Source organism: Phytophthora sojae, assembly GCF_000149755.1.
Source record: "Phytophthora sojae unplaced genomic scaffold PHYSOscaffold_1, whole genome shotgun sequence".
Classification (NCBI taxonomy): Eukaryota; Oomycota; class Peronosporomycetes; order Peronosporales; family Peronosporaceae; genus Phytophthora; species Phytophthora sojae.
The window spans coordinates 2,113,989-2,141,908 of NW_009258115.1; the positions used below are offsets into that span (position 1 = coordinate 2,113,989).

General features: G+C 57.1%; 8 protein-coding genes across 8 annotated transcripts; 4 read left to right on the forward strand and 4 right to left on the reverse strand.

Annotated features, from left to right (window-relative positions):
* Window positions 1-145: 145 nt before the first annotated feature.
* On the forward strand, window positions 146-3,004 carry PHYSODRAFT_320954 (hypothetical protein; the record flags this gene model as incomplete). The annotated part of the gene is made up of 18 exons (XM_009516091.1): window positions 146-173; window positions 244-354; window positions 394-523; window positions 613-692; window positions 763-861; window positions 901-1,030; window positions 1,120-1,199; window positions 1,270-1,368; window positions 1,439-1,537; window positions 1,608-1,718; window positions 1,789-1,887; window positions 1,958-2,068; window positions 2,139-2,237; window positions 2,277-2,406; window positions 2,496-2,587; window positions 2,658-2,760; window positions 2,835-2,926; window positions 2,955-3,004. 18 exons carry the CDS (start codon window positions 146-148, stop codon window positions 3,002-3,004), a joined length of 1,743 nt encoding a protein of 580 aa, XP_009514386.1.
* A 543-nt stretch (window positions 3,005-3,547) lies between these two features.
* Window positions 3,548-5,371, reverse strand: PHYSODRAFT_471766 (hypothetical protein; the record flags this gene model as incomplete). Its single annotated transcript, XM_009516092.1, has 8 exons — window positions 3,548-3,684; window positions 3,745-3,921; window positions 3,990-4,160; window positions 4,235-4,390; window positions 4,472-4,606; window positions 4,686-4,817; window positions 4,881-5,039; window positions 5,107-5,371. 8 exons carry the CDS (start codon window positions 5,369-5,371, stop codon window positions 3,548-3,550), a joined length of 1,332 nt encoding a protein of 443 aa, XP_009514387.1.
* A 941-nt stretch (window positions 5,372-6,312) lies between these two features.
* On the forward strand, window positions 6,313-8,048 carry PHYSODRAFT_293174 (hypothetical protein; the record flags this gene model as incomplete). The annotated part of the gene is made up of 5 exons (XM_009516093.1): window positions 6,313-6,647; window positions 6,770-7,427; window positions 7,448-7,509; window positions 7,576-7,693; window positions 7,782-8,048. 5 exons carry the CDS (start codon window positions 6,313-6,315, stop codon window positions 8,046-8,048), a joined length of 1,440 nt encoding a protein of 479 aa, XP_009514388.1.
* A 426-nt stretch (window positions 8,049-8,474) lies between these two features.
* On the reverse strand, window positions 8,475-17,507 carry PHYSODRAFT_257505 (hypothetical protein; the record flags this gene model as incomplete). Its single annotated transcript, XM_009516094.1, has 1 exon — window positions 8,475-17,507. The coding sequence occupies one exon, from the start codon at window positions 17,505-17,507 to the stop codon at window positions 8,475-8,477; it is 9,033 nt and encodes a 3,010-aa protein (XP_009514389.1).
* A 334-nt stretch (window positions 17,508-17,841) lies between these two features.
* PHYSODRAFT_472057 (hypothetical protein) lies at window positions 17,842-19,260 on the forward strand (the record flags this gene model as incomplete). The annotated part of the gene is made up of 2 exons (XM_009516095.1): window positions 17,842-18,259; window positions 18,401-19,260. The coding sequence occupies 2 exons, from the start codon at window positions 17,842-17,844 to the stop codon at window positions 19,258-19,260; spliced, it is 1,278 nt and encodes a 425-aa protein (XP_009514390.1).
* A 1,169-nt stretch (window positions 19,261-20,429) lies between these two features.
* Window positions 20,430-21,593, forward strand: PHYSODRAFT_308542 (hypothetical protein; the record flags this gene model as incomplete). Its single annotated transcript, XM_009516096.1, has 1 exon — window positions 20,430-21,593. The coding sequence occupies one exon, from the start codon at window positions 20,430-20,432 to the stop codon at window positions 21,591-21,593; it is 1,164 nt and encodes a 387-aa protein (XP_009514391.1).
* Window positions 21,594-21,879: 286 nt separating this feature from the next.
* On the reverse strand, window positions 21,880-26,553 carry PHYSODRAFT_471290 (hypothetical protein; the record flags this gene model as incomplete). The annotated part of the gene is made up of 10 exons (XM_009516097.1): window positions 21,880-22,628; window positions 22,668-23,232; window positions 23,311-23,336; window positions 23,421-23,503; window positions 23,572-23,756; window positions 23,827-23,988; window positions 24,136-25,245; window positions 25,378-25,439; window positions 25,488-26,225; window positions 26,277-26,553. The coding sequence occupies 10 exons, from the start codon at window positions 26,551-26,553 to the stop codon at window positions 21,880-21,882; spliced, it is 3,957 nt and encodes a 1,318-aa protein (XP_009514392.1).
* Window positions 26,554-26,863: 310 nt separating this feature from the next.
* Window positions 26,864-27,845, reverse strand: PHYSODRAFT_553779 (hypothetical protein). Its single transcript, XM_009516098.1, has one exon. The coding sequence runs from the start codon at window positions 27,812-27,814 to the stop codon at window positions 27,083-27,085; it is 732 nt and encodes a 243-aa protein (XP_009514393.1). The 5' UTR covers window positions 27,815-27,845; the 3' UTR covers window positions 26,864-27,082.
* Window positions 27,846-27,920: the final 75 nt, after the last annotated feature.

A 27,920-nucleotide genomic window follows, 5' to 3' on the forward strand; every position in this document is an offset into this window, starting at 1 on the left:
GCCGGTACGGTTCGTCTGGGTTGGTGTGTCAGGACGTAACTAGAGCAGCGCAACCCGGAGTTGCCGCCTCCTAGGCCGTCTTGCTATCGCCAGGGCCAGAAACCACGGTACGGGCGCTACGGTCGGCAGCCGACAGGAGGGAGACATGGAGGCCTTTCCGAGGATTTCCGCCGGTACGGTTCGTCTGGGTTGGTGTGTCAGGACGTAACTAGAGCAGCGCAACCCGGAGTTGCCGCCTCCTAGGCCGTCTTGCTATCGCCAGGGCCGGAAACCGCCCTACGGGCGCTACGGTCGGCGGCCGACAGGAGGGAGACATGGAGGGAGACATGGAGGCCTTTCCGAGGATTTCCGCCGGTACGGTTCGTCTGGGTTGGTGTGTCAGGACGTAACTAGAGCAGCGCAACCCGGAGTTGCCGCCTCCGAGGCCGTCTCGCTATCGCCAGGGCCGGAAACCGCAGTACGGGCGCTACGGTCACCAGCCGACAGGAGGGAGACATGGAGGCCATTCCGAGGATTTCCGCCGGTACGGTTCGTCTGGGTTGGTGTTTCAGGACGTAACTAGAGCAGCGCAACCCGGAGTTGCCGCCTCCGAGGCCGTCTCGCTATCGCCAGGGCCGGAAACCGCAGTACGGGCGCTACGGTCACCAGCCGACAGGAGGGAGACATGGAGGCCATTCCGAGGATTTCCGCCGGTACGGTTCGTCTGGGTTGGTGTGTCAGGACGTAACTAGAGCAGCGCAACCCGGAGTTGCCGCCTCCTAGGCCGTCTTGCTATCGCCAGGGCCAGAAACCACGGTACGGGCGCTACGGTCGGCAGCCGACAGGAGGGAGACATGGAGGCCTTTCCGAGGATTTCCGCCGGTACGGTTCGTCTGGGTTGGTGTGTCAGGACGTAACTAGAGCAGCGCAACCCGGAGTTGCCGCCTCCGAGGCCGTCTCGCTATCGCCAGGGCCGGAAACCGCAGTACGGGCGCTACGGTCACCAGCCGACAGGAGGGAGACATGGAGGCCATTCCGAGGATTTCCGCCGGTACGGTTCGTCTGGGTTGGTGTTTCAGGACGTAACTAGAGCAGCGCAACCCGGAGTTGCCGCCTCCGAGGCCGTCTCGCTATCGCCAGGGCCGGAAACCGCAGTACGGGCGCTACGGTCACCAGCCGACAGGAGGGAGACATGGAGGCCATTCCGAGGATTTCCGCCGGTACGGTTCGTCTGGGTTGGTGTGTCAGGACGTAACTAGAGCAGCGCAACCCGGAGTTGCCGCCTCCTAGGCCGTCTTGCTATCGCCAGGGCCAGAAACCACGGTACGGGCGCTACGGTCGGCAGCCGACAGGAGGGAGACATGGAGGCCTTTCCGAGGATTTCCGCCGGTACGGTTCGTCTGGGTTGGTGTGTCAGGACGTAACTAGAGCAGCGCAACCCGGAGTTGCCGCCTCCTAGGCCGTCTCGCTATCGCCAGGGCCAGAAACCACGGTACGGGCGCTACGGTCGGCAGCCGACAGGAGGGAGACATGGAGGCCTTTCCGAGGATTTCCGCCGGTACGGTTCGTCTGGGTTGGTGTGTCAGGACGTAACTAGAGCAGCGCAACCCGGAGTTGCCGCCTCCTAGGCCGTCTTGCTATCGCCAGGGCCAGAAACCACGGTACGGGCGCTACGGTCGGCGGCCGCCAGGAGGGAAACATGGAGGGAGACATGGAGGCCTTTCCGAGGATTTCCGCCGGTACGGTTCGTCTGGGTTGGTGTGTCAGGACGTAACTAGAGCAGCGCAACCCGGAGTTGCCGCCTCCTAGGCCGGCTTGCTATCGCCAGGGCCGGAAACCGCCCTACGGGCGCTACGGTCGGCAGCCGACAGGAGGGAGACATGGAGGCCTTTCCGAGGATTTCCGCCGGTACGGTTCGTCTGGGTTGGTGTGTCAGGACGTAACTAGAGCAGCGCAACCCGGAGTTGCCGCCTCCTAGGCCGTCTTGCTATCGCCAGGGCCGGAAACCGCCCTACGGGCGCTACGGTCGGCGGCCGACAGGAGGGAGACATGGAGGGAGACATGGAGGCCATTCCGAGGATTTCCGCCGGTACGGTTCGTCTGGGTTCGTGTGTCAGGACGTAACTAGACCAGCGCAACCCGGAGTTGCCGCCTCCGAGGCCGTCTCGCTATCGCCAGGGCCGGAAACCGCGGTACGGGCGCTACGGTCACCAGCCGACAGGAGGGAGACATGGAGGCCTATCCGAGGATTTCCGCCGGTACGGTTCGTCTGGGTTGGTGTGTCAGGACGTAACTAGAGCAGCGCAACCCGGAGTTGCCGCCTCCTAGCCCGGCTTGCTATCGCCAGGGCCAGAAACCGCCCTACGGGCGCCACGGTCACCAGCCGACAGGAGGGAGACATGGAGGCCTTTCCGAGGATTTCCGCCGGTACGGTTCGTCTGGGTTGGTGTGTCAGGACGTAACTAGACCAGCGCAACCCGGAGTTGCCGCCTCCTAGGCCGTCTTGCTATCGCCAGGGCCGGAAACCGCGGTACGGGCGCTACGGTCGGCGGCCGACAGGAGGGAGACATGGAGGGAGACATGGAGGCCATTCCGAGGATTTCCGCCGGTACGGTTCGTCTGGGTTCGTGTGTCAGGACGTAACTAGACCAGCGCAACCCGGAGTTGCCGCCTCCGAGGCCGTCTCGCTATCGCCAGGGCCGGAAACCGCGGTACGGGCGCTACGGTCACCAGCCGACAGGAGGGAGACATGGAGGCCTATCCGAGGATTTCCGCCGGTGGGTTGGTGTGTCAGGACGTAACTAGAGCAGCGCAACCCGGAGTTGCCGCCTCCTAGCCCGGCTTGCTATCGCCAGGGCCGGAAACCGCGGTACGGGCGCTACGGTCGGCGGGCGACAGGAGGGAGACATGGAGGGAGACATGGAGGCCTTTCCGAGGATTTCCGCCGGTACGGGTCGTCTGGGTTGGTGTGTCAGCACACTCGCCGTTGGGGAGGCAAGCAGTGCTTGCGTTGGGCAGCCTGTAGAAAGAGGAAAGTAGCTTTCGCATTGAGCAGCGCCAAGTTGGTGACCAATAGGGCTGCCGGAAGAGGCGAGTAATTCCTCCGGCCGGAAACAATTGCAGTAAAACCACTACAATTCTGGTAAAGAAGAGTGCACGATAAAAAGCAAAATTCACATATTGAGATCCAAGATAAATCTGCAATTTCTTAGTGACGGAGGCATGTAGCACCTTGAAAGAAAGAGCAGAAGTATTTAGCTGTGGAAGTCAACAGAGGTAGAGTTGTGCGCACGGATTAGTGGGCTCGCGTGATGCAATTGCTACGGGGCTAATCTAATGAGAGCAACGCAAGTTTGACTTGGGCATGCAGAAGGCTGAGAGACCTCGTGCGCGAAGAGCCTCGAAGAGACTCGAGCAGCGCTACTGTTTTACCAAAAGGCACGAAGCATACGCGGTTACTTGAAGCATACTAAGTACGCGGTTTCTTTGTTTTTGCCAGAACTCACATTCATATTAAGTGGGATACCATCGTTGAGGCTGCGCCGGCGAAGGAGTTTCTTCGCTCCGATCAAGTGCCTTCAATGTTGGCGATGGTGCGTTCACACAGCAGTAGGAGGCCTGGGTTGGTAGCAGCGTCCGGGTTGTTGTAAATGAGTTTGACTTGACGCGAGGCGCCAAGACGCGTAAGCGGCACGCGGTTTGCCTCTGTGGTGGATGGATATGAGTGTCTTTCTATTAGAAAGTTGGTACAGTAAAGTTGCGTACCGAGTGCAGCGATGAGCCCAAGTAGACACACCGCCTGCTCGACACCCGCCCAAAAGTTGGCGCGGTTGGCGTCGTTGGCATCTGCAAGCCGTGCGATGCCGACACTTCGCAGAATGTCCAGCGCCAGTTGATGTGCGCTCGACTGCACGAGCTGCTTCGCTCGAGTCTTTTCAACGACTACAACACCAGGAAAAGAAATATTAGTAGTGGCGTCAATCCGAGCGGTCAATAGAGCTGCAGTATACCAGGAGGGTCCCCCGATGCAGTGGCAAAGCGACAAAGCAGCATGCACGAAATGTACTGCAGCGCCCACGGGTCAACCGTATCCATGTGGCTGGGCCCTTGTCTGCGGCGGATCATTGCATTCACGACTACGGCGGGGCCAGCGCAGTTGCAAAACGCCTCCTTCGCGCTGTCTGAGAAGTACAAATAATTTGATAAGGGTTAGAATTTGGCAGACACGGGCCATCTGTAGCCATGAAATTGCTACCATTGTCACGAATACAGATTTCCAGGAACTTCACGATGTGCCAGTGCGCCATAAAGCTCGCAACGCCGCGGTACTCCTGCATGAGTGTGCGGTTGTCCAGCAGCTCCACTATTTGTTGCAACATTCCCGTATCGACTACATCGTCCGAAAGACCGGCTACAAGTACGTAAGTAAGTAAGTCTAAGATGATGTTAGTGGGCACTCGCAGTAGTTGAAAGTAAACTATACGCAGCGTACCCTCCATAGTCATCAGCTGGAAGAGTGTCTGGAAGACGCAGTGGACTATCCGCAGTGACTCCGAGAACGCGTTAAGTAGCTTGGAGAACGTCGACAGTATATGGAAATTGTGGATCGCCAACGCGCCATTGCTTTCTAACAAGCAGTAGAACTGTCACCATCATGAACCTCAGCCGGGGTATGCCATCTACATATACTGACTGCAGAGGCGTACCGTTCTCGTAGACAAGTGCGGCTATGGCGGCACATCCAGCTGCCGCCTCCTCCTCGGATAAATCTTCGCCCTCTAGTCGTTGGCAGATACTCTCGAACAACCCGGCATCGCCGATATCTGCCTGGTTATCAGCTGCGGGTGCACCAGTGAGTTAGCACTAATCCCAAGCTAACTTAGCAAGATCCGAAATCGCACCGTGAGGAGCAGCCACCGTGTCGAAGCACAGCAGCGCTATCAGCCTACACACCTCAGCGTACAGACGCTGTGCCCGTGGGTGCGTTGCAAGTCCCTTGACCATCAGGCCCAGACAGCCTGCCTCCGTGATTTTGGACTGAATGTCGAGCTCCGTGGGCTCTGTGAAGCCAACAACCACTGTGTCAGTACGCAGCGAGACTCCACCACTTGGTCGATTCTTCTGTACGTTTGTGCGAGATAAGGCGCTGCAAAAAGTGACACCAATCGGCCAGCACCGCGCCGTGGTCGTGCTGCACATGGTCGCTCACGATCTCCACAAGCGCCGGAAGCAGACGCCCCTGCTGCACCATAGCATGGCGGACGGCGTTGTGGTGCAGCACCAAGCGCTTGAACTCGGCGCAGGCCCGGCGAACAGCGTACGGGTCTGCGCGGTAGGAGCCCTCCTCGAGCAGGTCCAGCACGCTGCGGTAGTCTTCGCAGTAAAACTGCATCGCTCGAAGAGACAACGGGGTGCTGGAAGGCTGCCGGTGCTTGGAGGCAGAGGCCGCGGCGACGCGTGGTGAGCTCTTTGTTGACTCGTGCTACGCTGATGCGGCGGGCAGCAGTCTGCGAATGTTCAGCGCCCCGACGTTACCGGCAGGCGACGGTCTCTCTTGACCTGGCATGGCAGCGCGCTCCTTGAGCTCACCTCAGCGCTGCTTGGCGCTGCGCCATTGATTGCACGCCGGCCTCGATGTTGCCAGCCACAAGCGAAGGATGTGGAGTCTGCTGCACTCGCCGACAAGAAATGATAAGGATAAGGATGTTGCCCAGCAGTGCGTGGAGAGCTTCAACTTGACGGGCTCACTCCACTCCGCCCACCATGGTATTGACCTGATCTACACGTATTTTCCGCCCTCTCAAGAGCCAGTAGCTGTAGCCATCTTGAGTCGCGTCCCCAGGCGCGCAAAGATCGCAACGGTGGATAACTATGGAAGATTTCTGTACGCAAGCGACCACCTGGAGTGGTCCCGCAATAACTTGCCAACATTTTAGACAGGTCTCCACCACCGTCCATAATCTGCGAACATTTTGTCTAAGTTTCACTATGCCCCAAAATCTGCCAACATTTTACACTGCGCTTCACTATGCATCGCCCGCTCGATCCAGTCGTGGCTGGGTGGCAAAACGGCCCCCGAAGGGCCGTCCAACGGCATTTTCGCAGCCCGCGAGAAAGAGTCCAGAACGCACGCAATTTACAGGGGACAGCCCTATAGCAGCCTTTATAGGGCAAAGGCAAAGTCACTTCCGAATCGCGAGGGCAGCGCAGGGGTTTCGCGGCCGAAAAGATTCGCAGATTCGCAGATCCGCTTTCGCCTAGTCCTGGCACCTCTACTACTCCACTACTCCGCTACTCCGCTCCACTACTCCGCTACTCCACTCCGCTGCAGTAATGGCAAAGCCGGGCAAGAACGGGATGGAGGCGGGCGGCGGGCGCAACGGCTCCACGTACGAGCGCCGCGCCTGGACGCGCAAGGAGGACGACGCCATCATCCGCCTCGTGGAGGAGTACGGCACCAAGCGCTGGAGCGTCATCTCCGACCACCTCAACGGCGAGAACCACGGCACGGAGCGCACGGGCAAGCAGTGCCGCACGCGGTGGCTCAACCACCTGGACCCGACCATCAAGAAGGACCCGTGGACGGCCGAGGAGGAGCAGATTATCGAGGACGCCCAGACGCGGCTCGGCAACAAGTGGGCCGAGATCTCCAAACTTTTGCCTGGAAGGTAGTAGATTTTTGCTTTATCTGTGAGATTTTTTGTTTAGTTTTAGGGATCTTTTAGGTTGTGTAAGTTTTGTCTGTGCTACCAGTACTAACCTTACCTTGCTTTTTGTATGGTGTTGACAGAACCGACAATGCCATCAAGAACCACTGGTACTCGTCCATGAGACGCACGATGCGTCGGATGGCCAAGCAGCAGAACAAGACTCTGGGTCAGACGGCTCGCGGAGCTGGCGGCAGCAACAAGGCTGCCAAGTTCAGTACCGACTCGACCCCCGGGGGTGGGACCTCCATGGTCGAGTTGGCTCGGGACGCCATGAACGCCGGCAACAACCTCCGCCACCAGACGCAGGGCCTGACGTCGACGCAGGCGGCAGTGTACAAGGATTGCTACAACGCCCTGATCAAGCAGGCGGAGGACGGCAAAGGCGGCCAACGAGGAGCGCAGAAGAGCGCGGCCAAGAAGCTCAACTCGAAGCGGAAACGCAAAGACCTGCGGATCTGCACGGGCAGCGTGTCGGTGGTCGAGAGCGCAGGTATGTTCTTGCCCGATACCCCTCGACGCGTGCTGCACACGCAGTTGCTGCTGCAGTTGCTGAACACGGGCGAGGACGACTTCGGTGGCGCCATCATCACGGTTGCGAGCACGACAAATAAGAGCAAGAAGCGCCACGTCCAAGGCAAGAAGAGCGGAGCCGGAGTCGGCGAGCTGGTAGACCACCCGTTCAACGACATGGACGGCTCCTTCCACGCCTTCGAGCACCTGGACATCGACTTCAACGAGGTATGTACTGCTACGCGCAGATGTTTTATGTTGAAGAGGATCGCAGTGTACTGATTGTTTGTTCTTCATTGTGGATTGTGATGTGAGAGCAGCAAGTTGCCGAGTTCTTTAACATGCCTACACCGCAAGGACTTCAACCTCCACACAGTTTGCGCCGCTCGCCGCGGTTCATGTCACCAGCAGGGTTCATGAAGCAAGACGGCACCAAGTTCTCGTTCGACGATCTCGACTTCCCTACGGAACTTGACTCGAGCACGCTTGAATTCGTAAGTTGAAAAGATCGGATCAGAACGACTCGTTTGTGTTGAGCTCCAATGCAATTAGTTTACTCACATCAACTTGTGTTTGATACAGGAGATCTCCAGTGAGAACGGAGGGGTCCTTCGGCGTTCCCCGCGACTACGCACGGACGTGTCGGTAGCATTTCCTCACGGCAACGCGTCAACCTTCGGCATTGGGCGGCAGCCATCGCCGCACAAACGGTTGGCGCCTCCAACGATCGACGTGGCCCTCCAGCAAGAGACTTTTGACTTCGACCACTCCATCACGCCGACGCTGAAGAGCCCCCAGCTGCGGCAATGGCTCGACGGCTCACCAAAGAGCTTCGTGGCGTCGGTCTAGGCAGCGGCTCAGTCAGTCACCAAATTTCAACTTGGCCCGGCCGCGCTGTCTGCTAGGACGATCACCGAAGCATGAAGGAGAGAGCCAATCGCGACCGGAGCGGCCTCCCTTCCGACCTGTTGAGTTTTATTTCCCTGTATGATGAACTGCATTGACAGCGAGCGGTATTCACGGCTGGCAGTGGCGTTACGAGTGGCAAAACAAAGGGCGAGTGGGTGCTAGCAGCGTAGGTTTTAGATAGGAAATACGGGTATTGTCATGAGTAGCATGTCCCTAGAGCACCCCCAAGCCCACACAACTCGTGTCCCCGCCAGGAAGCGGCAAAAAAATCCCACCGACACCGATAAGAAAATGAACAAAACGTAAAAGTTGACAAGCACAAACGAAAGAGAGCTAACCACTATCCGTGTATTCACTACAACTACCTCAACTCGAGGCCTCTGGATCCTGTAGATCTCCTGCCTCACTTCCGTCCGCATTTTCGTCCGAGATCTGTTCGGCCGAGGATTCGCTCGAGTCTTGACAGCTCGTCACTGCAGGCGAAGACGCAGGGCGTTTCTGGCGGTACGCGTTCATCCGGCTCTGTTTCGACGGCAGCTCCTTCTTCCGGGGATCCCCCGCGCCGACCATCGTGCGCTCACTTTGAAGTCGATCGGGATCCGCCTTGCTCCCCTCTGCAGCCTTCTTCTCGGGCAGTTTGATGATGATCGTGTCCTCATCGCGTCGGAATTCCAGGTGACCGAGGAACTCGAGCGACTGCGCCTCCATACCCGTGGACTCGAGGTGGTATTTCTTCGTGATATCCTCCGAGAAGTCGAACTGGAACTCCTCCACGCGCTCGGCGTCGTAAATCTGCACCCGCAGGTTCTCGTTGCCGTCTTCGAGCGGCCGAATGAAGGCCGAGACGATGACGTAGCTGCCACACGGCAGTTTGGCCCCTTTCTTCTGGAGGAGGCGCATGGGCTCGATTGGGGGAGACTTGGCGTTGTGGCCTTCGCCAAAGCTGATGTTGCTGGGACGCACGGGCGTCGCGACGACGAAGTCCGACCACTGGAACTTGATGCTCATGGGCATGTAGTTGAACCGCGGGATCTGGCGCCGCGCCAGGTTCTTCGAGTGCAGCTCCTGCGTCAACGTTCGTCTCTTGCCGATCATCTTGCTACTGCCCAGTCGCTCGTCTTGGTCGTCCAGGTGAATGTGGCGGCCGTCGGGGTTGATGGTGAGGATACTCTGGTCCAGCAGTGAGAAGATCGGACCTTGCTCGAGCCGAGCATCGTACGCCAGAAGTGTCGTGTCGCTCGAGGTAAAGCGAGCCAACTCGGTGGGAAATGCGAGCAGATCCGCGAGTGTACGCCGTGATACCCGCCGTTTACTCGCTCTCCGCTTGGCAGCGCTCTCCACGGACTCCTTCGTACTCGCAGAATCGACTGGCGCCTCCCATAGTAACACGGAGCGCCGCATGTGCTTCTGACGGTCAAAGCTCTCGTCCTTTGTGCCGCCCGCAAAGTGAACCGATCGGGCACGACCGCCGTGTCTTGGTGCATATCTCCGTTCCACGGACGTGCACAGATCAGAGAGTACTCGCCTTTCTCCAGACTGCACTGCGAGGTCGTAGGAGCTGTCAGCAACCGACTCAAAAGTGTCCTGGGATGCAGTATCCTGCTCAGTCGAAGCCTCGTCCTCTCTGCACTGTGTCTTGATATCTTCTCCATCGAAGTCAGGTTCGTCGACGGAGTCTACCGTTGGCGTGGCGTTGGAGCAATCTGCGACTGCATCCACGAGGTCTCCTACGGCTTGAGCAACAGCGACATCCTCGGTTTCAACAAACAGTTGCGATGAATCTGCTTCGGTCTCAATCGAATCAGACTGAGAGACGTCTTCCACTACTTGATCAGCGTGAGCTTCGGGCGTCAACGCTTCATCTGCTGCTTCCACAACCGCCTCTGCTAGTTCGTCGATCGCTCCTGCCGGTAGTAACTCTGTGGATTCTGATGGTGGAATAGAAATGTTAGGCTCACCCGAGCATGGTTCGACAAGGACGGAGAGGTCATCTACGGGATCATCAACTTGGTGGTAGCTCTCAATGGCAGTGACGATATCCCCCAGAATTGCATCAATGACGTCCATGTCATCACTCTCGAGTGCGCTAGCGACTTGATCGCCATTATCTTCAACATTACTCTGCTCCAGTACGCCAATACCAGTGCTGGGTACATTTTCCTCCACGTCTAGAACCAACTCGGTGGGCTCAGGAGTATCGCAATCCATCAGCTGGGCGTCATCCGAAGACGGAAGGATCTCCTGGGGCGCGTCAATTTCACTTTCTATTGCGGCCAGGGACTCGTCAACACAGAGCGTTTGAGTGTCGTCTTGGCTCTCTACCCCTGGGTCGAGGGTGGTAATTGTTACCCCCTCATCCACAGCATCAGAGATTTCGCCAGGCTTATCAACTATACAGGAATCTTCGAGTGAGCTATTAGCGTCCATGTCGTCACTGTCAAGGGGGCTACCAGGGGGATCCCGTATAGCATCGCTGGTCTCGACGAAGCTGGAGTTTTGGTCCTTCGTGACCTTGTCAATCATTTCCGCGAGTACCAACTCCGTCACATTGTCTCCACCTTCGATCGGTAGCTCCTCAGCATCATTCACACTCGGTACTTCTTCCACTGCGATTTCGACTTCTACAACGGGTAGTGGACCATTGGTGCACACAAGGTCGTCTGGTGGCACACTGCCGCCGTCGATCTCCACACGCAGATCTGTTTCTACAGGCAGGGGCGAAGTTACAAGTTCACTTCGCCTTTCTGACGACACGTCGCCTTCGCTTTCGGCGAGGATAACGACCATGGACTCTATCAACTCGCTGACATCAGCGTTTAGCACGACGGGGCTCTCACTTGGCGCTACAGGCGGTGAAGCTTCATCATAATGTGCGTTGTTGATCTCGTCAACCACTTGCTCAATGGGGTTTTCAGGCAACTCAGTGACTTCCTCGCTTGAACCCACACGGGCATCCTCAACAGAACCAATTCCGACTTGGATATCGCGAGCCTCGTCTACATTACATGCATTATCGTCTCCTTCATCCCCATTTACAACGCCAGCTTCATCTTCGTCCAGCGCGTCATTCTGCTCATTATTCGAAGTCTCGTTCACGTCTTGATTATCTTGCTCTTCCTCCTCGCCAAGAGGGGAAGGTTGCGATAGTCGATTGAGCGCTTCGGTTATGGCTTGAGATGCAAAGACGAAGGCGACATCTGCCACAATTTCTTGCGTTGAAAACTCCATCGCGGTCAGTTCAGCGACGTCGGCCACCTCAGCCCCAGGCTCGTTAACCTCTCTCCTTTCAGACTTTGAGTCAGTCTCAGTTAGCCCCTCGTATGCTTCCATGCCCGCGATGTCCGTTCGAGACGTCACGTTTTCCACTGCATCGTGAGGTTCACTAGCAGCCAATAGCTCAGATTCCTCAGCAACTTCGCGTACAAGGAGTCTAGCGACCTCTTCAATGACATCGGCGTCCTCCACCGGCGCGTTTGTGGGTTCAGCCTCGCTCGAGAGCTCCATCGGCACTTCAGACTCGCTTGTAGTTACATTTACTTCGTTCTGTTCTTCCGACATATTCCAGCTGTCGATGATACTACGCGTAGAATTCGATTCAAGCTCTTCGTTGTCCCAGTATTCGCCTCCTCTTGCGCTTTCCGAGCCGCTTTCCTTTTGCAGCCACGACACAATTGTAGACAGCGCTCTGGTTTCGACGTCCGCTACAAATTCCTGAGCCACCGCCAACGCGTCAACGGCAGATACAGACTCGGCAACTGAATCCTGGACAGGAGCTCGATCTTGATCCGTGTCATCAAACCGCTCAGCTGCGGAAACCGATTCGTCGTCAGCTAGTGTTACTAGTTCCGTCTGCTGAGCATCGTCGTCTGGTACTGGATTCGAACCGGACAAATCCACGACTTCATCAAGATCCAAGACTTCGCATTGAGTTGAACTGGTACCGTCATCAGCATTCGTAGGCGCCAGGCTAGGCTCAGCGTCAACTTCATCCGTCACATCAGCGGCAGTATCGAATGCACCAGTTCCCACCGCCACGTTCTGGGCAGGAGATTCAGTGGAGAGGGTCGCTAAGTCGACAGTGGCAGCCTCCTCATCGGGTGTTGTAACTGCTTCGTCACTCTCCTGGTTTTCATTGATGGAGGCTGGCGTCGCGAACATCTCCAGCACGTCCCTAACGAAATTATCAGCAAAATCTTTCGTCGTAAGCGCCACCGCGGATTCCGTTTCTGCGTCAGGGTTCTCGGGTGGAGTTGAAGTTTCAATTTCTTGGCTAATTGAGAGCTCGGGTTGGTCATCGCTTTGAGCGAGAAGCTCCTCTGCTGCTGCAACATTCACTTCGCTACATTCACCACCTGCGATTTCTAGAACTGCAACATCGACAGGAGCATCGCCTTCACTTGCAGACACTACGAGTGCCTCGCAGACAGCATCGTTACCGATATCAACCGCGATGATAGGGACTTCAGATTCTGGCAATACGTCAATGGGGTCCAGTTCAACACCGTCGTCTTCAGACACGACAGCCGCCGCAGGGGGAGACACTTCTTCTGCACTATCAGCCAGAGCATCGAGAACCGAGTGACTTGCCTCGTGAAGCGAGGCTACAAACGCAAGTGCCGTGCGCTCAACCAGCTCAACGACCGCTTTGGCCACACAAGCTTTTGGCGTCTCTATTGATGAAGACACCGGTGGCAACTCCGGCAGACCATCCGTGTCCTTTGCTTCAACCTCGTCACGCGTTTCGCTCGGTACTTCTTCTGCGGATGCTACCTCATTTGTATCGTCAACTTCACAGGTAGCAGACGACTCGGCAGATAGCTCAGCACTATCCCCGCCTTCGCATACAAGCGCATCAGCATCAGTAAATGCGGTGTTCTCGGCAGGACTAGCTTCTTCATCGTCTTCCTCCATTCCTTTAGCGTCATTGTCGGCATTATCCACGTTCTCTAGGGAGTCAGCCAAGACTTGTTTCTCCTCAGTGCACTCTTCGACATCCTCTGGTGCAGCCTCCAACGCCGATGTCTCACTCAATGTTTCGAGTAAGGCATCTACACACTGCTTGACCTCTGATTGTGCGGTATCTTCCACGTCATCAACCTCGACGGTGCTAGCCTCGACTGTCTCGGTAGTAAACTCCACTAACTCGGTCGGAATCTCGACGAACTCACTTTGAACAACATCTGACGGGAAGATTGGTGCCTCATCGCAAGGTTCGACCGCCAATTGCGTGTCGTTCTCCACGATGTCGTCCTCGACGGCGCCAATTTCAGCCGTAGACTCCATTAACTCATTCGACACATCGACGGGCTCATGTTCCGCAACGACTGGCGACACATCTGGTGCTTCTGCGCACACCTCACCTGCTATCTGCGTACTATCATCCACACCGTCAGTCTCGACGGTGTCACTCTCAGCTGGACACTCGGTCGACTCCGTCGGACATTCTACTGGCGCAGTTTCAACTTCGTTTGGCGAGGTAGTTGGTGCGCCTTCACACGAGTCAACCGTGGCATTCGTGTCACTCTCCACAATGTCATCCTCCGTGATGGCAGTCTCTGCAGAAATCTCTACTGATCCCGCCTCAACCTCCACGGGATCGCTTTCAAGAGCGTCTGACGGGATTGATACGTATTCATTTGGCTCAATTGCCGCTTCCTGTGCATCGTCCAAGACGGCGACTTCCTCAACAGCGTTGCTCTCGTCTGGAAGCTCCACCGATCCTGTTACAATCTCGGTCAATTCACGTTCCACAACGTCTGACGAGGTAGGTTTTGCTTCTTCGCAAGCCACCTGCGTGCCATTTTCCTCAATCGCATTCTCGACGAGAGCCTCCACTGGTTCTGACGGAGCCTCATCTTCACGAGCTGATAGTTCCTTGCTAGGCTCAACCACTTCCTGCTCACTGTTCTCAACGATCACCCCTGGTTCATTCTCTGCAGGAGAGGGTATCGAAATGTCACTTTCAACAGCATTCGAGGAGGTGTTTACTTCCTCTGTCTCAGCGTCGGATTGCTCGAATTCATTCAGCACTCGTACATCATCAGCGATCGAGGGATCAAAGTCGACAGCAACCGGTATTGGCACTTCAGAGCTGTCGAAACCCTGTGGATCGGCGTGACGCTCATCAGCAAGAGATGGTTGAACACCGCTTAGTTCTCCTTGCCCCGGAACGTCAGTGATTGTCCCCAAATCGAACTGTTTTGCTGCTACACCATTGGCATCACCACCGTCATTGCCAGCGTCAATTACAATGGAAGGATCCTCTTTAGGCACCTGACTGCGAGGTAGGTTCACGTCGTCAGGGATATCCTCGATGGCATCGGCTACAGTCGCGTTACCTCCGCCAATATCCGAAGCGTACGCTGGTACATCGGCATCGCTTTCCTCTAGTTCACTGGGATCACCATCGCCTGCTTCATGTTTGTCCACAGTAACGACTTCCACTTCGGTTTGCGGTGCTTCGCAAGTAAATGGACCATCGAGGGTATCAATTTCAGCCAATTCTCCAGTGGTGGCTTCCTGCTCTGCATTATCATCGCTCACGGTTTCTGCAGTAGCATCGATAGCATCATCTTGGCCATCAGTATTCTTTGGAGACTCATCATGATCCCCAATATTCGAGCCAGCACTCTCATCAGCAGGAGCTGCACTGCCGAGCTGCAAAGATGAGTCGACTTCCTTTAAATCTTCAGCATCGCTTGGAATTTCGTCAGGTGCTGGGTGATTTTCGTGGTCAACAATGACGGCATCGTTGCCCGTCTCCGAGTCAGAAAACACGTCTTCCACGACCACAACGTTATCTGCATCACTGTTGCTCTCGTTGAGACTGGCTTCTGGGCACGGTAGCTGTTGATCTTCTTCTTCTTGTGCGTGAATGTTATCAATTGGTTCATCTTTAGATCCAATGTCCACTTCTTCCTTCACGCTTGGATCGGCTGTTCCCTCCTCAGTCGCCGCTATGACATCATCTTCGATCGGAGTTTCACCACTCACAGCTTCACACGATCCCGGTTCGTTTACTGCGGTCTCCCTCGAATCCTCGACGTCCCCAGCGGTGGCACTGGGCGCAGGAATTTCGTCTGCAGACGCAACATCACTCACAGCGTTGTCAGAACGCCCTTCTTCGTCGTCGTCGGCATCCTGGCACGGATCTGTTTCTGTTGGAAGAGGCGATTCACAAGGCACCTTTGTCGCAGTATCACTTGCGTGCTTCTCGTCTTTAGCCTCCGGCGTGTCCTCCGCCTTGATCTCAGTCATTTCTTCATTCATCGTCCCCACGCTCTCTTCAGCCTTCCCGTTATCCTGCGCAACAGGAGTCTCCACCGTCTCCGATAGAGTACCGCTCGCCTGAATGTCCACCTCACTGGTATCCACCTGCTTGTTATCTGAGACCGCTGTCGCCTCGGCCTTCACTTGGGCTTCAGCTAAAGCTTTGCGTAGTTGTTCCAGTTCCTCCATCAAGCTCTGCTCTCTCGAACTCGGCGCTGCGATCTCGACATTGACCGACTGGTTTGTCGCACTCTCCAGCTCTGCTGCCTGGGCGATACTCGCTTCCAGGTCTGCACGCCTTGGGGTGTGAGCTCTGGACTTAGGTGAACGTACAACGGGCGGTTCATTGCTCCTGACGGGCAGTTGGTGGCCTCGTGGAGGCGTTCCAGGCGGTCGAGCGGGACTTGACGGGGCTGTCATGTAACCTGCCACGTGAGTTTCGTATGACAAATCCTCCCCTCTCGGCTGGGGCTCCACGCCGAACGGATGCAAACTCAAGTTCTCCAGCGCCGTCACCTCTCGCTCCTGCATGAGGCGGGAAATCGTAGCTTCGGAGAGCTTGATGATGCTCTCCTGTCGAGCCTGGTACTCTTGCGAGTGGGCGAGCAGGTTCTCAAGCTCGAGAATCCTCGACTGCGTCTCGATGTGCTCGGCTGCAACAGCGCCCGTGTTCTCCTTACTGCCCAGTATCGTGGCCTTCCTCAAGCTTAGCTCGAGCGGGGACAGCGCCCGGTCCTTCTGCAACAACCGCATGGACACCTCCAAGTCGTTCACCTTGTCGCGCAACTTCTGCTTCTCGTCCTGATGCCGCTCGATCTTGAGGTCGTACTCGGTCTTGAGGTTCCGCACGACTTGATCGTGAGCTGCTTGACGAGCTTCCGCTTCTCCTTCCTTCCACTCGCGGAAGCGATGTCTCGTGTCCTCGATCATGGCGACAAACCGAGCCTTCTCGTCCTGCGCCTGCCGAGCCATCTCCTCCATCTTGCGCGTCTGGAAGTTGATCTGCGCCTTCATCTCCGCTGCGTGAGTGCGCAGTTGGGTGTTCTCCTCTTGGGCGGACCTCAGTTCCTGCTCGACGGCTTCCAACTCGGCTGTGAAGTGGCGCTTGGCCGCCTCCACCTCCCGGAAGAGGTCGACCTGCCGCATCTTCTCCTCCACGACCTGCGCGCGCGTGGCCTTGAGCTCCTTCTGCCAGTTGAGTTTCTCCTTGAGCAGCGCGCGCAGCTTCTCCTCCCGGTTCTCCGCGCGTCGCTCGGCCATCTTGATCTGCTTGCGCGCCAGCTCGAGCTCGAGCTCCGTCTTCTCCACCGTGCGCTCCATGTCTCGCGACCGGATGCGCAGCTCCGCGTTCTTGCCCAGCGTTGCGCACAGTTCCTCGCCCTGCTCCTTGGTGGTCGATCTGGGAGAAACTGGCGGTCGAGCCACGCGGTGCTGACTCTGTGGCGGGTGTGACGGAGGGGACGGCATCGTGCGGAGCTTTCGAGGGGAATAGGACGGTGCCACGGGCGTTTGGCTCACTACGTAGCCCGTCGGGGGCTCGTCGAACTCGGTCATGGGGATCTGCACGTCCTCCTCGAAGCTCAAATAGTCCGTTGGCTTGGCCGCGTACGTCGACGGTCGCGCTGTTGCATGCGCCGTCTCGAGAGCCGCGCGGTGTCTTCTCTCGGTCTCCAGCTCGGCGTTCAGCAGGTTGATGGTGCCGTACATTTGCTCCATGTACGCGAGCTGCGCCTGCTCCGTCTCGGACGCGAACAGTCCGTCGGATATCGAGCGCTGGCGAACAGGTTCCGCGCGTCTTGCAGCCGCAAGCTCGGCACGTCGAGGAGGAGGCGCGTAAGTCTCCGAGCTGGAAGCGTGGAAGTCGTCGTCTGCTGCCGTCGAGTCTCCTGACCCCGGGGGGGAGCGAGGTGTCGTCCAGCTGCTGCGTTTGGACGCGTTGGGGCTGGCCGACGGTAGAACGGGTAGAATACTCCCTCCAGCGCCGTATTCGGAACGTCGAGCGGTGGCGACGGCTTCGGCTGTACTAGCTGGTGGGGGGCGGGGGCTCGGGACGGCCATCCTCGCCACGCGGCTGGGAGGAACGTAGTCGGCGTTGCGGCCGGCGTTGGTCCACGACGAAGACCGGTCCATCGTCCTGGCTCACACAGAGAGAGGGTAATACCCGCGCCTTCGTGGTGTCTCTATCCCCCCTCTCTCTCTCTCCAGGCCAGTTTCCAGGACTCAATGCTGCAATGGAGGGACCTTCGGGGGCGTTTCGCACCGGTCGAGTCCCAGTTTGTACAGACGCGCCACGGCCCACGCTCTTCGTCGCGTATAACTCCAGGCAGGCCTCTCGCCAACAACGAACACTGGAGCAATCGCAAGTGGCGGTGGCTCGAAGCGTTCGCATTGGATGTGCAAGTTGAAGCTGTCGTACTTAGGTTGACAGAAGTCTCCGTTAAGTTCGTATTTCGAGATCATGGTGATGACGCGGCGAGTCCTGGCGCTGCTGGGCGCTCTGGGCGCGGCTTCTTGCGCCTCGGCGGAGCCCTTCGCCTCCTCCTCGGACGCGTCGTACGTGGTGCAGCTGCACGCAAGTCGAGATGGCTACACGCCGCCTGAGAGCGGTGCGAACGTCCGCTCGCAGCTCATGACGACCGAGTCGGGGCAACAGTTCGAGTGCTTCTTGCCGTCTCTAACCGCGGACGCGACGGACGATTTAGAGACTGCAGCAGCGGATTCTCTAACCGCGGAGGAGGAGGAGGAGAAGGAGCAGAAGGCGGCGTTTCTGGCCTTCGGCCGGGCCGCGGCGCAAAAAGTGAGACCCAAGTGCGTCCAGTACGTGGATAAAGACACCGACTGGGTCTACGAGGTCTGCTCGGGTCTGTTAATTCGTCGCGTGGGTCTCCGGTCAGCAACTGCAATTCCAAGTGCAACAGCAAAGGCAACAGCAACAGAGGCAACCAAGGAGGGGAACCCCACTGTGGAGGTGCAAGTGGATGCAACTGGCGCAACTGCGAACCCTGGCGATAAGCAACAGCAAGTTGCCGGCCACGAAGTGGAGGAACTCGGCGCGTTCGTGTCGGACGCAAGTCGGCCCGCTCTTAACTACGACGAGTTCGCCATGCCCGAGACGCAGGACCGCGTCAAGAACCACCGCAAGCCGCTGTTTACGCAGACGTTCGGCAAGGACGACCAGCAGATCCAGGTGCAGTTCATCTGCAGCGCCACGGCGCGAGACGACGCAGTGTCTGCGGTGCAATGGAGGGGAGATTCACCTAACGGTGGTCCGCGTGAAGTTGCCGCCTTTTTGGTGGGCTCTCGCGTGTTCTGCGACCCGCAACACTCGGACGCCGACGACAACGACCTGTTTACGGTGCGCTCGCTGCTGCAGCCGCTGGAGGACGCCCACACGTGCGTGACCCGCAACGAAGGCTGGTGGACGTACGAGTTCTGCTTCGGCCGCTCGTTGAGACAGTACCACCGCGACGGCGACGGTCGGATCACGGCCGACTTCTCGCTCGGCACGTTCGACACGACGGCCAACCGCGAGTTGGAGCGCTCGGGCTCGGCGCTCGTGTCGGAGCACATCGACGCCACGCACGACGTGTCGAGGCCCGCGTACCTGGAGTTGTACGACCACGGCACGTTCTGCAAGGAGTTCGAGAGCCACGCCCCGCGCAAGGCCAAGGTGTTCTACTACTGCAGCCAGGGCGGCACGAGCCACCACATTCTCACGGTCAAGGAGACGCAGACGTGCAGCTACACGGTCAAGGTGTCGTCGCCCGTGCTGTGCGACCACCCGCACTTCCTCAACGACGAGCAGAAGAGCGACCAGCAGGCCGAGGTCCTGCACTGCATCCCCGTGGCGGAGCCCGCAGCAGCAGCGGCGGACGAGCAGTAAGTAGACGTATTGACAGCGAAATACAACCGCGGGATCTTGCACGGTCGCAAAACCACGAGCCGTCCCGGTGTTGAACGTGTTGCCTTCTGAAGACTCATTGTGGTGGCGGTTCAACTCCGCGTATACCCTGGAACGCCGGCAACACCAAAGCTGCCAGGCCTTGCAGTGCTGCAGCGTCGAGCAGGAGCCCGCCCAGCGTTGCAAGTTGCCGTTTTGCTTCCGCTTGGGGGCGACGGCGGCGACGTTCCGCGGCATTGATTGCTGACACGCGGCCGTTACGCTGCGTCCATACTGGACACGAGATATTTCCACCGGCGGCTGAAGATACCTTCAGTTGACACACCTCCACTGCACGCTCCATATCCAAATCTTTTCGCGGCGCGGCTTAAGGGCACCCCAAGCTCGCCTCTGCCCGGGCAGGAGGGGGCGCGCATGCCGCCGCTGCAGCTGGCGGTTTAACACCATACTGAAGCCCAGTCAGCGCAATTCGTCAGGCAATTCTGAAGCGCGCTGCCAAACGTGTGGTCGCGGAGATAAATCGTTGGTCTCCGCTGGCAAAACGTGGCGGATTAGCTTAAATCCTGGCTTGAGCACGGTCTCTGCGCGTGAGTGCCCAAAGAGCGGGCGCAAAGACGGCGGATCCTCCTCCTTTCGCTCCACTCGTTTGGCGGTTCATTCGCAAATTTGCCTCCTGCCACTCGCTCGATTCGCGTGTCGCCCCGCAAAGACTCTTCACTCTCCGCTCCCTCTCGCTCACTCCCCGCCAAGGCCTCCGCCCTCTGCGTGATTCGCTCGTCGACCCGTGGAATTTAAAGTGAAGTGGAAAGACCCTGGACAGTGCACACCGCCGCTCGTTCGCCCTCTTTCCCCTCTCACTCCCCGGGCCTTCCCCTCCGCCAGCTCGCCGAGCCAGACCGCCACGTTGTTCATGCTGTTGGTCGACCCGCTTTTTGCCAGCTGCGACGACATTGTTGACCCCACCACCATCTTCACGGGCTTCTTCTACATTGGCGCGTGCGACGAACCTGCCTAACAGGACTACTTAAACAGACTCCCCCAAGACTCAAGACTCAAGACTCAAGACCCCACCGATTCTCTAAACCCGACTGCAACCGCAACACCTAACCAAAACCTTTCACGTAACGACGACCAACCACCTGATGATCAAGATGACGCACTCCTTCCCCGAACCCATCAAGCTCCACGACGACGAGACGAGCTCGACGCAGTCGGAGGCGTCCGACTCGGTCCCGAACACGTTCGAGGGCCCCGAGAAGAACCTCGAGATCGACTTCAAGCTCGGCGTCGGCCACCCGCGCGGCCTGCGCGAGGTGCCCCGGGCCGACCTGGACGAGATGCTCGAGGCCGGCCAGTGCCAGATCCTGTCGCGCACGAGCAACGAGCACATCGACGCCTACGTGCTGTCCGAGAGCTCCATGTTCATCTACGCGCACAAGATCGTGCTCAAGACGTGCGGCACCACGACGCTGCTCAAGTGCCTGCCCTTCATCAAGACCTTCTCGGAGCGCCTCGGCCTCGAGATCGAGTGGGTCAACTACTCGCGCAAGAACTACACGTTCCCGGAGGAGCAGAAGTACCCGCACACGAGCTTCCAGACCGAGGTGGCGTTCCTGAGCTCCTACTTCCCGGACGGCTCGGCCCACGTGCTGGGCCCGCTGAACCACGACCACTGGTACATCTACGCCTGGGACGCCGACATCCACGAGAAGCCCGGCGCCATCACGCACAACTTCGCCCAGGAGGAGCCCGGCGCCAACGAGAGCACGCTGCACGTGCTCATGCAGGACATGCACCCGAGCGTGGCCAAGCAGTTCTTCAAGAACAACGACACGACCATGACGTCGCGTCGCATGACGATCGAGAGCGGCATCCGCGATCTGGTACCTGGCGCCGTGATCGACGACTTTGCCTTCGACCCGTGCGGCTACTCGATGAACGGCATCCTGTTCGACGCGTACTACACGATCCACATCACGCCCGAGAGCCACTGCAGCTACGTGAGCTTCGAGACCAACGCGCGCCTCCGCTCGTACGCGTCGCTGCTGAAGAACGTGCTGCGCTGCTTCCGCCCCGCCAAGTACTCGGTCAGCGTGTACACGGACCGCAACGCGCTCGAGTCGGCCAAGGGCAACAACATGTTCGCCGAGGACCTGGTCAAGATCGACGACGACCTGCTGTACAAGCGCAAGGGCGGGCACACGCAGGCCACGTTCGAGGGCGACTACATGTGCCGCATGGCCAACTTCGCCCAGTCGGACAAGCCCGTGCTCAGCCGCGCCGCCCAGAAGATCCGCTCTCCTTCCTTCGCGTAAGCGGAGCACGCGACAGTCGATCGATCCAGCGAGCACGAATTGCTTGCAGAGGTGGTGAAAACCACCTCGTTTCTCTGCTTTTCTCTACTTTGCCATCGCCGCTGCCTCCGTTGCACTCACAAAACAAGACAGAACTACACTAGTAATTGGAAAATATGACCGGAGGCTTTCACGTTTGAACTGGTTGGTTGTTGTTTGCAATTGCCTCAAGCAACTGTCCATGAGACGAGGCAAGGGGTCTTTTTAATCAACAACTTCAACTTCAGATTAATGACGTTTGCTGGTTTTACGCAACCTCCGCTTCGTCCTCTTTGTTCTCGTGGTCGTGGTCGTCCTCCTCTGCGTCGCTCTCTTCGTCCCCTTCCTGCAGCGTTCCTTCCGTCCGCAGCAAGGTCGATTCTTCGCGTGACTCGAACAGCGATTGCAGCGACTGCTGGTTGATACTCACGCGACGCAAGTGCTGCATCGCCGCCATGTAGTCCTCGATCGCTCCCTCATCCGCTCGCTCCAGGAAAGTCTCGCGAAGTTCATTTTCCAGCGCCGCCACATCCGCCACATTGGTCGCTCCGGGTGCTTGTACATCCAAGGAGAGCTGCACCGCCGCCGTGTAGCTCGCTGGTACTTGCGGTGGCTCCAACCCATCGACAGTAGGCACCTCCGCATTGGCGGCTTCGTCAGTATCCTTGTTAGCTGAAGGCACCGCAAAGATCGTGCGAAGCAACTGCGCATTACGAATGGCGCGCACAGTCTTCTTGAACTGCTGCTCCTTCGAGCGCAGCCCAGCGATCTGATCAGCATCCAGGTGTTGGTAGCGCGCTATCTCGCGCATGATCTGTCGGTGGCACAGCCACGCTGTCTTGGCATCCACACGCCGACTCAGTAGTTGGTCCAGGAAGGCGACGCGGAAACTCAACGTCTTCGCGGTTGGAGCGTGCGTGATGCTCGTTTGCAGGACTTTTTGCACAGCCTCGCGGTCATGAGCCCACGTCTCACGTAACAACTCAAACTGGTACACTTCTTCCTGCTCGTCCACAACTACAGCTTTAATCGTACTGTTGCGCGGGTGGAAGCTACCTCCATTCGCTGCCGAGCTCGTTCCTCCAGCACTGCCAGCTCCTGCAGCCTTGGCTCTCGCGATGAGAGGTGCCGGATTCAGCACACGCTCGAGCAAGATGACATCCAGGAATCGCGCGAATGAGATGCGATTTGGCTTCGAGTAGTCATGTGCCGCTTCGAATACCTTTTGCAAGAACCGGTCGTCGATCGTGGGAGACAGGTGCGTTACCACGGATGCGAACTCGTCAAACTCAAGACTGCCATCTCCGTTGATATCGCCGGCGAGATATACAGCTCCGAGAACTTTTTCAAGTAGTGCTCGCTGCGATCCGAACTCTTCGACGCAAAGGATCAGCAGATCGTTTTCCCGTATAAACTCTTCGTCGCGAGGAAGAGCCTTAGTCCGAATCCGCTCCGCTAGGGCATCCATTCCTCGAGCATATGCACCGAACCTCTCTCGTAAGGCTTCTTGTACCGTGGATATCGCAATCGTTATACGAATCTTGAACTCTCGATGAGGAATCTCTACACGATGCTTTGAGCCGCTTAAGAATGTCCCGAGAGACCAGCGACTTAGCAGTCCCTGTGCAAAGATTCAACAAAGCGTCAGCGTTGCCCACCTTGGAAATAACAAAGAGATAAACTTTGAACGCCGCCGTACCAATACAAACTTGTGCTCGTGGAAACCTAACGGGTTGTGGAAAAGAATCAGCGACAAAACAGCAACAAAAGCGAGTCAAGACTGTCAAGGAAAACTGTGCTGCAACCCACAATCTAGGAAAATAGGGACAACATGAAGATATGAAAAACGGAGAAATGAAGAGGATATCTGAATGCCCATGAACCGCAAGCACCTAGATAAGAATCTAACGTTAGCAAGAGGAAAAAGGGTAGCCACAATCAGAGAACACGATCAACGTACAGGTGGCACTGAAACATCTTCTCGTGTTTGCGAAGCGACTGAATAAGCTTGAGTAGGTGGCGTTGGGCAAGCGCCTTGAGTCCGTACTTTCGAATATGCCAATCGTAGATGAACTCGCTAAACTCCATTCGTCGACTGCCATAATGCAGTGTTGACACCATGCCTTCGTAATTGTCCCGATACAACTAAGCAAAAAGCAACAATCACAGCATTAGACGTCATGCCTTACAACACCAGATAATACTCAAAACGCACCTGGTTGATGATACGCAATAGGATGTCCACGCTGAAGAGTTTGGCGCCTCGTGTTGCTGCTGATACATTCTTGATGTTTGTAGGAATGTCACCATTACCTTGTCGTAGTGTAGCAGTTTCATCTTCGTTTGAATACTGCTGCATTGTCCTTCCTTGGGTTTTCTGAAATTGCATTTGGTCACGAGCTTCCTGGTCTTGAGCAGCTTTTCCCGAAGACCGTCGGAGGTTTTTGACTATCTTCATCACCTCTTCGTCTTCTTCCATCTTCATAGCCTCATCATCCTCTTCCAGTGCTATGGCAATGCCCACGTCCTCCTCCTCCTCCTCAGAAATCGCTTCAGTCGCAGGAACTTGTATGCGGGTCATTCTAGCTCCAATTGCCGTTGCAATTAATCTTGCCACATCCTCCAAATCGTTGCCGCGCGCCAGCGATTGTACTGCAAGTATGATCGGTAATTCTCTGTCTGCCGCTAGCGAGAGACGGCGCTTCCCACCACCTCCTCCCAATACCACAGGGACTTCTGCTAGCGTACCAGCTTGCTCCAGTTTGTCAGCGAGGTCCATGACAAGCAACACATCATCGCTTCGGCTCTCACTACTAGGTGCTGAGTCTTCGTTGTCGACGAGTGGGGCCAAGCTGCGCACAAACTTGCTGAACTTGACAAGCAGCATACCCATGGCCTCAACATCTTCGCGGACTTTGTCTTCTTTTGGGATAGTCGGCTTTTCTGGTGTTGCTGGCAGTGGAGTGAGAGCCTTATCCTTCGGGGCCCCTGCTTGCCAGGAATTCACGAGGTGCTGCGCCTTGCCGTAGTTACTAACAACGTTCGACATAGCTCCACTTTCAGTGTCGACACCAGCAGCACCCAAGCTCGTGTCACTAAGCGCTGCGAACAGTTTCGTCAAGATTGGAATGCGTCTGTAGGCACCGGTAATGGTCTCCGTGCTCATTGTGTGCACGCGCACATCTCCAAGCGTAGATAGCATAGATTGCAATTGATCCAGCTTCATGAGGAATTGCTGCTCGGCTGAGAGTGGAGTACGCAACGCCGCTCGTGGGTTTGCTACCTGCTGCTGCGGCAGCGGTTGAACGACTGCTGTGGGTGCGGGTACCGGAAAGTGGCGGCGGTGATAGCCGCTCCTTGAATCGTGCATCCGACGACCATCAAGTGCTTCGAGCAGTTGCCAAACTGCGTCCATGATATGCGCGTCGGGGCCGTCCTCCATCTTGATAATCTCGGTGAGATCGCTGTGGAGTAAGTCCAATAGCGGCATGGATTCTCTGTCGATGGGTGTTTTGAGTTGACGGCGACTGCGGTCGCTACGTTTAAACGAGCCACGCCGACCGCTAAGATTTTCTTCATCGGGATGATCATTGGCATCTGAAAGTGAAAGACGTCCTCGCTCACGTATCGTGATCTTTTGAAAGCGTGGGCTATCACGGTGGTTATCACGAGGAGTACTTTTAACTTCGACCCCCTCCTCCTCCTCCGAGCTCTCCCCTTCATCCTCATTGAAATCGTAGGCCTCGGTTATATCATTAAGATCCACAAATCTTGTCGATCGTCGATCCCGCCTTTTGGACAAACCTCGTCGTGACAATCCGCGCCGAACTGCAGGCTTGGGAGTTTCTTCACCTTCGTTCACTGCACCAATGTCACCAGGTTTAGCGGTCGCTGCTTTATCGTTTGTTGCTGGCTCCAGCTGTAGCTTCGCTTCTCGAAGCATTTTCTGGAATTGGGGTGACTGCTGTAGTGCTTCCCACACCTGGAGAAAGGTCTGGGTAGTGCAGTTGTCCAGAAAGACGTGCAAGATGGCGCTAGCGTCTTCCTCGTTGGCTTGACTTGCAATCTGGCAGAAAAATGCCAAGCGCTCCTTGTGAGGTAGCCCCCAAAAATCTAGCAGCAGCATGACCGTATTATCCTGTAGGAGGCCCACATCGCCTAAAATTTCTGCCATCACTCCCGGGCTGCGTGGCCTTCTGTGGGGAACTCGCCGACGCAGCAGCTCCAACTCATTTTCTAGCTGCTGACAATATAGGTAAAATGGCGTGCGGTTTCTAGGCCGCTGTGTTGGAGCTGAATGCCGTGGAGAGCGAGGTGATGACCGCGCGTTTCCCCGTTTAGACTTAAAGTTCAAGCCGAATCCCAGACCAATGCTCGAATCCAGGCCGCAATCGCTTTCTTCATCGCTGTCGCCATCAAATGTTTCATTTCCAGAATGTGTCGAGTGCTTAAAGAGGAGCGAGACCAATAAGTCACGTAGTGAGTTGAGCGAATCGGCATAGCGTAAGAATGCCTTCGGACTGCTAGCACCTTCGGCATCACTCTCCGACACCACGAGTGGCAGGTTAGCGAAAAAGGTTTCCAGTACGCTCCAAAGCATTGTCCCATCGTCGTCTTCATCACTTGGAGGGGAATCTTCTACTACCCGTTTAGTTTTCAGGTAACGTCGCCATTGTACGAAAAACTCCTTCAGCACGGCATCGCCGCGGTCACTAGTCATAAGTTCCAATATACGACGGTCCCCCGAGAACCGTGCAGAGCGTTGCCCATCAGCAGGTTGTCGATGCTCTTGGTGACTGGCGTCTATTGCATCCCGCAACAATTGATGAAACTGGAACAGCTCGTGACGGAATTTCGTCGCCACTTGATCACGCATGGGAATCGCAATTGTGTACGGAGGGGATGGCTCCATCCGCTGCAGCTTTACCTGTCGAGGTGACATCCGCGATCGATGCGGCACCGGCACGTAAGGATAACCTGCTGATGCTCCAGGGGGCGGTGGTGCGTGGCTCATGTGCAACTGCGGCGGACCACGAGGGTGTAATCGAAGCACCACTCCATTTCCCGCATTAGTTTTCCTTGGCGATGAGAGGGAGGACATCGCCAGCGCTCAGACGCATTCGATGCTACTGCAGTGAAAGAATGACTGGCATCCTGAATACAGCAACAACAAAACTAATAAATAGCAGCCCTAAAAGCCCGGAATAGCAACACACGGGAACCGCGCAGACTGGGTCAGCAAAACAGTTCTTACCGCTGAGGCGCTAAGGCAGGCAAGATCTGCTTCACGCCCCTCGATTATTTTACGGGACGAGAACGTTTCCTAATCGTCGACTGCCTGTCAACTCAGCAATCGTACTCACCACTTCTCCCCCAGAGGCCTGGATGTTAGGCACAGGCTCTCCAAACAGTCCGCATCAGACCTTACAGACAGCTTGCTCATTGCATCGGTACCTCCGTCGTGATTGCGTCTAGAACATGTTGAAACCCGCGCGGTCGTTCTTGCCGCGGGGCAGCTCGATCTTCTCCTGGTTCTTGGCGATCACGTCCGCCGTGACAGCGTACTGGTCGCGAACGCCCTCCAGGGCGCGCACCAAGTTGAAGTACCACTTGACGTCGAGCTCCACGACGGCAGCGACGGCGTCCTCCGCCGCATTGCTGCCGTTGTTGCTCTGCTTCTCCACCTTGGCCGTGACGCTCTTCTCCTCGTCGCCGTCCTTGCCACCCTTCGAAGAGGTGACGGTGGTCGTCGTGCTCGTCTCCGAGGTGGCCTTGGCGTTGAGCTTCTCCACGGCCGACGCACGAGCCGAGCTGTAGTCGGCCAGCGCGTCCCACGTCTTCTGCCACTTGTCCAGCGCCTCCTTGAGCTGCACGTACGCGTACTTCTGCACCTCCACGCCAAAGTTGTTGCCGTCCTCGACCTTAGGCACCTGGAGCTGGATCCAGAGCTGCAGCTGCGCGATGGCGCTCAGCAGCTTCGCCACCTCGTCGCCCACGACCGCCAGCAGCGACTGCACGCCGCCGTTGGAGCCCACGGCGCTGGGCGCGGCCAGCACCGCCTGCGCGAACTTGGCGCGCACCGCCGAGGGCGAGCGCTCCGCCGCGTGCTGCTGCACCAGCGCCTGCACGTGCGCCACGCGCTGCGGCAGCTCCGAGAGCAGCGCCGCGCCCGCCGCCGTCACGCTCTTCTTGTACTCGTCCATGGCTGCGAGAGTGATTGTCACTTGGCTCTTTGCGATCTTTTTCAGTTGTGACGTGGAGGGAGGTGGAGAGGTCCGCTCCGGCCAATCAGAAGCGAAATTGAGTAAA